Below are 8,029 nucleotides of genomic sequence, written 5' to 3' on the forward strand. Positions count from 1 at the left end.
GAGAAGCGGGGGATGCCCCAGCCCTGGAAGTGTCCAAGGTCAGGCTGGATGATGCTTGGAGCAACCTGGTCTAGTGGAAGGGGTCCCTGCCCATGGCATGGGGGTTGGAACTAGATGATCTTTAAGGTCCCTTCCAACCCAAACCATTCTGTGATTCTGTGAGTCTATGAATCTTGAGTCTGTAGAAAAGAAAAACTCATTTTATTGATCACTGTACTGACTGTAGTTAACATCTTCAGTTTCATGTTCTGAAGCAAGCACACAACATTGCCAAAGCAGTTGTTCAAGTTTGATGCATAGAGATGTCTAGTCCTGATGTCTTATGTTTCCCTTTAAAAAAAAAAAACAAGCCCAAATAAACATCTTGAATGTCATTATATCATCATAGAAAAACAGAAATTAAAGTGTTCTGCATTAGGAAGACTTTTACTATTACCAAAACATATTAACCTTCAAAACATAATTTTACATTATAGCTGTAGGAATGAATACAAGTCCTAGGTCTGCATAATTCAGGAAGCCAGCTTAGAAGATGAGAGGTATATGATCAGAAATACGTTTGCTTGAAAGGATCTCAAGGCATTTTATGAACTTTATCAGGTCAAAGCTAACAGGTTTTTCTCTGGCTGCACTGCTTTTGAAATTTCAGTTTAGAAATTAAGACCCTGAAATGGAATGAAAGAAGTAACAATACCAAGGTATCTTAGAAAACATATATTTTTTGTATAATTCTGAATATAGTGTTTCTTGTTTCTTAAAGATATAGTATTTGATCATAAGACTGGTTTCTTTATGAAACATATTTTAAACTATGTTTTCAATTTAGAGTTGGAATTTGTTTAGAATTAATTCACAAGGGCTTTAAGGTCCCTTCCAACCCAAACTGCTCTGTGATTCTAAGTCTCCTGCATGATAACAGTCACAAAATGTGTGCCTCATCCTCTGAACACTTATAAATTCAATAAATAGTTGATATACAATAATATATGATAAAAAAAAAAGAACCAGGCATTATAAACCACACATCAGGAGCTGAAATGTACCAAAAAGTTTTCAACAACTTTTATGTCATTGGCAATTGCAAAAATTCTGTCTAAATATTTTGTTTTATAATTTTTGGGTTTTTTTCACATTATGATTGATAGAAAACTGGAATTATTTTCTAACAATTGCTAATGTAAACATGGCATTAGGTTTTACTGTCTTTTTCCCTTCTGCAGGTTGTTCTGGTGAACCTGTTGATATGCATGGTGGTTTTCTACACTGTGTACTATGTGGTCCTATCCGTGTGCTTGGCAGTATTCAAGTAAGATTTCCTTGCCTTTGCACTAATACGACAGCATACTGCAAGTGTTACAATGGGTAGAGCTATGACCCTGTAGAGGAGGCAATCAGACTAGATGCATTCAGTCCCAGTTATCCTGTGAACACCTTTTTCAAATTCAGTTGAATTGTACCTGAAACTTCATTCAAATTGGCAAACACAGTCTCAAAACTAAGACAAGATGTTAGTTCTGATCTACTTCCTTACACACGCACCACGTAAATAAATGAACGTAAGAGCAAAGATGAGATTAAAAAAGGAAAAGAAAGATTTTACAGTAATTAAAAAAAGACAAATTATACTCCCTTAGGAAGTTGATTAGTATGTATAGTGACAGATATGTCTTAATAAAAGTAGAAATCATGGGCACTGTGTGCAAGTGCAAGACCACAACATGCAATGGAACATAGAGACCTTGTAAAAGCCCAGAGTATTCTAGTTGAAATTGTATTTAAAAACACCAAGAATGTGTCATATAATTACCAAGACTTTATTGAAAAGTTCTGGTTAAATTTATCCTTTCTATTTCCACAGGATTAAAACGTTGGATGGCTTGGAACCTTTTGATTTTAAGACAAATCCCTCATGGATTAACCCATATTATTTAGGTAACTGAAATTTGTTTCTTTCTTTCTTTTTTCCCAGCCAAAGAAATAGTTTGTATCTGGATGTAAACTTGTCTTCCTTCTGGTCAGTACTTTAAAGCTGTTTTAGTAATACCAATGATTTCTGTGTTTCAACTACACTGCATTTAGATCAATCTTCATCGTCCCTGCACTTCTCATTTCTGTATTGCTACTTACCATTCAAGTGATCATTGTGCTTTTCCTTCATTTGTTCTTCTGATCTCGCATCATCTGAAGAAAACATGTAGCTTTGACTGGATGCTTCATTTTCACTGCAGAACAATTACCTAATCTCTGTGAAGTTCCTCCATAAAGTTGTTAAATTTAATTTTCATACTGCAGCAAATTTCTTATTAACCATATTGGATCCAGACCTGAATAACAGGTCAACATTCAACTAATGGAAATCTTACTTAGGTAATGCCTGAATGCAGTGTGCATTAAAATTTCAGGGTTTGATTGTAGCTCAATCCCTAAACATATCCTTATATATCCTCATACAAATTTCTGCATTTTTGTCTGAAGCTTTTAAAATATATTCTTCTGTCTAAACTGCCATTCCTAAAAAAATACGTGCATACATGAAATTTTGCCAGATTTGTAATCTGTTTTACAGAGGCAAGCTGCACCATCTGTCATTAAATTAAGTAAAGCTCAGAAGTAAATTGGTTAGTTCATCAGGTTAAAAAGTGTCAAAAATGCATGGGTATTTGTACAGTGTCAATACTGATTTCAGATTAAAAAAAATAACACTTCAGTTGTAGCAATGGAAAAGAAAATTAAATCATATTCCATTAGAATTATTTTTCAGGACTCTAATGTAATTACTGTATCTCAATATGATTTTTTTCCCCCCAAATTATATCAGCTAGTTTGATTCAGCATGTTTATATGCCAAAGACAGCAACTCCATCACGCAACTGGTCAGTAGTTCAACCTCCTCTCTGTCCACCCAATGAAATTACATGGAGTAGCAAAACAGAACTGGATCTGTTTAAAGTCTATGGGCACAGAGTCAGGATGAAGGTCTCTGAATGATGTTGCAAATGAGAATTAGTTTACTCAAGTCTCTCACTCACGCCTGTTAAAAACAAAATTATGTCTTTAAAAGATAACCTTAAAGTAAAAATGGAAGTCAGCTCAGAACTCACCTATAATTAGTGGCCCAGCCCGTAAAAAAAGTCTACATCTGTCTACACTAAGCATACCTTCTAATTTATAAAATTATTGGTAAAATCTAAAGGGATACTATCATCATAAAGTATAATAAACTAAAAATCATAAAATGCATTGTCAAAAATTAACATTTTTGAAGTATTATTTCCTATTTTTCTAACTACATGTTTTCCAGTTTTCTTACTTTTTACATATTTTTAAACTGCTGGTGAAAGATCTGTAATGTGGTAGGAGCAAATTGACTTTATAAAGAAAATATTAAAATTGAAAATCACAAAATGCTGGCAAATTTATAAATTAAATACAGTGAAAAAATAATGATGGTGTCAACTCTCAGTTACAGTAATCTTGGGTATTACGTTACTGCAATAGTAACAAAACAAAAAAATGTATTAAAAGGGTGACTTTGTATGCCTGTGTACTTAAAAAGAAGAACAAAATGCACTTAGATGGAAAATTATATGACTTACAAATGCACCGTTCTGTCCTGTTATATGGGAACCTAGTACTACAGGTAGAAGAGGCATCAGGCATTTGCTATTCAGCCCCTGCTGTCCCAGGTAGCCACCAAACACAAAGTCAAACTTTGCCCTAAAAGTGATTATTTTTCATCCCTTTAACTGCAGTAACAGGTTTCCCCTTGCACGGCTTTTCTTTAAATTGGATATATTCACACATACACATATTTTTATATATATATTTGATGCAATGAAGTGGGCAGGCAGAAAGCTATGAAGTTCCTTACTAAACATACTCTCTTAACCACACAATGCTGCTTTGGATGGGGAAAAATTGATCAATGTCAGTATCAACCAAATCTATTTGGCATCCACTGCAAAGTGTGTGGATGGTCCCCATGTGACATTTACCACACCATTTCTCCTCCAGGCTATATGAACTGGCCATAATCCTGTTAATCCTCATGTTTTTATGTAAAATATATAAAATTTCAAAGTCTATAGGTAAATCAGGATGAGCCATGGCAAAATCAGAAATTAAGTTTATTATGAAAACTTCGCTGTAATATTTGATCTTGTAAAACATAATCTGCATAACTATCTCAGACGTTTTAACTTTGTATTGCTATTATTTTGAATATGAGGAAAAAGCCTTTCAAAACTGTATTTGGTGTATCCTGTTTTCATTTGTAGTTCTTGTGATATCATTGGAAATAACTTTCTTCGTTTGTGGTCTGCTGTTTGCCCTGGTTGTGGAAGAATGGGTTTGGGATTATGCTGTAACAGTTACAATTATTCATATCATCATAACGTCAGTTGGTAAGTAGGTTTACTGCTAAATATATGCGTAGTATCACAAACTGAAGGACCAATCAACTGTGATTCATCTACTGTATTACTGGACTAACTTTATCATTTTTCCTTAAAACTAAATAAAAATATATGCCAAATGTCCATCCATTTGACTCCTGCATGTATACACTGCCATTTAAAACTCAGTTGCGGTTTTGTTGCAAAATTTTTAAATACAATGCTCTTATAAAAGATTTGGAGTTCTAGTTTGTAATCTGGCAGTTATTATCAAACAGATCCAGCCTAGATACAGTTTCAGAATCTGGGAAGTGTGTTTTTCTCTAAACTCAGAAATTAATAGTTGTCCATGTCCTGACACTTTACGATGTACTCATTAACACTTCAGCTCTAGTTCAGAGTAAAAATGAGGTTTGCTTCAGCAAAGCCAATTCAAAGGTTTACAGTTAGATCATTTGAACTGAATTTCATTGAAGAAAATAAAGCATTTTACTGTCGAAGCATCACCCCTTTCCCCCCCAGCAAACTCTTCCCTTCAAATGCAAGAAAAGAGCTGGCTGCTGTAAATGAGACTCACCATCACTTTTTGCTGGTTCGATTTCTTTTCTCCTATAGCAACAAGCTTAGTATTTTTATTCTAGATTTTAGGAATGGGAAAAGTAGCACTGACAAATTAGGACTCCCTCCCTACTCTATAAGTCATCTTCTGTCTTCCAGTGCTTTGCTCATTTGTCATTTAGCACTTCATACAGATGGGGATTCCCCAGTTCCCATGACGATTTAAGCCATAGATCAACAGAGACTTCATCTTAAAAAAATAAGCGTAATTTCTCATCTACTGAATTTGATTTCCTGGAATTTAAACTACTGTTACACCTTATGAATAACTTCTGTATTTAAATCAAAGAATTTTCAAAAACTGTAACAAAACCTGCTTTGTATAGAATTTATACAGGAAGGTATCCTCTGTCATTATAGTCAGTGAGGCATTTTGATATCCAAACAACCCCAGATTTGTTATTGTTTCTTTCAGATGGCCAACCAAATCTCCTCTGGCCGACTCTGAGCTGCCACCATATGCAGTGTGCCTCCCAGCTCACCTTTCCACCTCTACAGCCCTGTGAGCTTTGTTTTTGGGGGGAATATTGGGTCATATAATGGCCCTGCACACTGATCATACAGTGTGCATGTGGGTCAGCTTGCCTGAGGCAAGTGCCTGACACAGGAGAGCACATGCTGTGCTATAGTGCTAACTTGTGATGTGCAGACCCAGCCTGTCTTTCATGCACTGCATCACCCATTAAACAGAAAATGTCAGGCAGCTTAATTTATTTGGATTGCAGCAATATGCAGTCACTCTACCAGGGGATCTGTGTCTCTGTTGTGCTAAACTGTGTACAGGTAAGTAATAAAAAAGGCATTGCGTCCGCAGAGTCTAAGACTTCCGTTTAGCACACACTTACTAGGTTTAAGACTTGCCTTCCAGGATTGCTTACCAGGCTAAGTTTAATGGTATGCCAAGTAGCTGAATGATCAGGACCTAAATACGTGTTTGCAATTTCAATAAATGTAAAGTAGAATCATAGAATGGCTTGGGCTGGAAGGGACCTTGAAGACTGTGGTTATACATATTCACAATTTAAACACATTTTAAAAAAATATACAATTGCTGCATCCAGTGGTTATACATATTCACAATTTAAACACATTTTAAAAAAATATATACAATTGCTGCATCCACTTACTCTTTATTTTTGTGTTTAAAAAAATCTTCTTTGATATTTTTGTAATATTTAGTAATATGAAGAGTGTATTTAACACTGTTATTAGGACTATCTACACAAGAAAAATACAGAGAAAATTTGCGCCAATTCATCACTGCTAATAATCTATAAAATCATAGAATCACAGAATGGTTTGGGTTGGAAGGGACCTTAAAGACCATCTAGTTCCAACGCCCCTGCCATGGGCAGGGACACCTTCCACTAGACCAGGTTGCTCAAAGCCTCATCCAGCCTGGCCTTGAAGATGGCCAGGGATGGGACCTCTACAGATTCCCTGGGCAACCTGTTCCAGTGCTTCACCACCTTCACTCACTGTGAAGAATTTCTTCCTGATGTCCAATCTAAATTGCATTTAAGTATATAATTTATGAAATATCACTAAGAAGGCCTTTGATAACATAACGTAAAGTTTGCATGTCGCCACCCTTATTGTTTAAAATCTATGTTTCTCTTTTCTTCTTCTTGCAGTTATGTCTGAATTCCCCCTGATGTTACACTGGTGGCTGGCATTAGGTACATTCTTAAAGATTTAAATTATTAGAATCTGTGTAGAAAATGAGTATTTACAGTATGAATTGTTTCTATTAAATATCTGATGTCTCACTGATTTGAGAATTGTCAACATTTAAAGAAGAGATAGATGCTTTTCATTTGTATTTCTTTTAATGACACAGACAAGTAATGCGGGGCTAACATTTGCCTTACTTGAAAACAATCTTCTGTTTTAAGACCAGAATGTACTCAGTTTATGTTAATCTTGCTAACAAACAGCAGATAAGCACGCATTCTTGAAATAAACCATGAGTAAGTCCTGACTAATCAAACTATCCCACTTAAATCGGGTGTCAAAAAGACAGTTGGCCAAACTGGTCTTCCTTGATACCCTTTATAATCAATCAAAAGTAACAGGCACCTTCAGAAGCAATTTTTATAAGCACTATGAAGAAGTACTTACAATAGATAAGATAAATCCCAGTCATCACATTTCTTTGGAGTGAATGGCAAACCTACACTCTGAATGTTTAATTTTCTGTAAAATTAAAAGCACAGCTTTGTGCTAGAAAATATTATTTTGGAAAATAGTTAAGGGAAAAGGACTGGCTTCTGTTCTTCTTTCTTATATGATGGATAACAAGGATCGACAGCTGCAGTAAATTCATAAATGATGGGGACAGGCAAATAAATTCCCTGTCCTGCATCAGTATCAGCAGCTGCTGGGGATGGTATCTTTGTAGGTGGTTAAAGCCTTGGGCAAAATGTTGAAGTAGACAGGCCATTTTTTAAAAATTGAAGATAAAAAGAATGTCTGTTTAAAGTTTTATCATAACATTTGTATTCCAGTGTAAAAAATAACATAAAACAGTCATATGTTTTCTTTCAGGATCTGGAGTAATTTCAATGATTTGTGGAGGACAGATTTTGGCATACTGCTTGTTCAAAGACAACTTCATTCACCCGAATCTAGACGATTTTTGAAAAAGAACATTAGAAATTGCCTTTTTATGAATTCTATGGTTTTGTTGACAACATAATTAAAAGAAAGTTAGCAACTGTCTAACTGTAAGGCTAATATTTAGCTTACCAAACCTCTTGTATCTAGTATTTGTTTGCAATGTCAATATCATCACTTTTAGCTGTTGTATGTAACCACTTTTAGCTTTTGTATGTATATCTACCATTAAGCAAATAATGAGATACACTGTCTTTTTTCTAAAAACAAATAAACCATAAAGAGGTTAAGAGCAATGATGCAACACACTTGCAAAATCCTACAAGGAAAAAACAGATTTGATTTTAATGTTTTCAGGGTGCTTGTTATCTACTGGATTTTATGAAATGCTGGCTCTAATT

The 8,029-nt window shown here is 34.9% G+C and overlaps 1 protein-coding gene across 1 annotated transcript; it reads left to right on the forward strand.

The window, feature by feature from the left end:
- The first annotated feature begins 1,247 nt into the window (after positions 1 to 1,247).
- On the forward strand, positions 1,248 to 7,654 carry TMEM244 (transmembrane protein 244). The gene is made up of 5 exons (XM_010154841.1): positions 1,248 to 1,306; positions 1,859 to 1,932; positions 4,278 to 4,403; positions 6,647 to 6,691; positions 7,560 to 7,654. Exons 1-5 carry the CDS (start codon positions 1,248 to 1,250, stop codon positions 7,652 to 7,654), a joined length of 399 nt encoding a protein of 132 aa, XP_010153143.1.
- The last annotated feature ends 375 nt before the right edge of the window (positions 7,655 to 8,029 follow it).

Source organism: Eurypyga helias, unplaced genomic scaffold (assembly GCF_000690775.1).
Source record: "Eurypyga helias isolate BGI_N326 unplaced genomic scaffold, ASM69077v1 scaffold10287, whole genome shotgun sequence".
NCBI classification, from domain to species: Eukaryota; Metazoa; Chordata; class Aves; order Eurypygiformes; family Eurypygidae; genus Eurypyga; species Eurypyga helias.

What these genes read in the sequence shown, in the direction of transcription:
- TMEM244 (XM_010154841.1), top strand. Translation starts at nt 1,248, where the DNA reads ATGGTGGTTTTCTACACTGTGTACTATGTGGTCCTATCCGTGTGCTTG. An exon ending in GTGTGCTTGGCAGTATTCAA is followed by an intron (nt 1,307 to 1,858) that starts GTAAGATTTCCT and finishes CTATTTCCACAG; the next exon opens with GATTAAAACGTTGGATGGCT. An exon ending in GATTAACCCATATTATTTAG is followed by an intron (nt 1,933 to 4,277) that starts GTAACTGAAATT and finishes TTTCATTTGTAG; the next exon opens with TTCTTGTGATATCATTGGAA.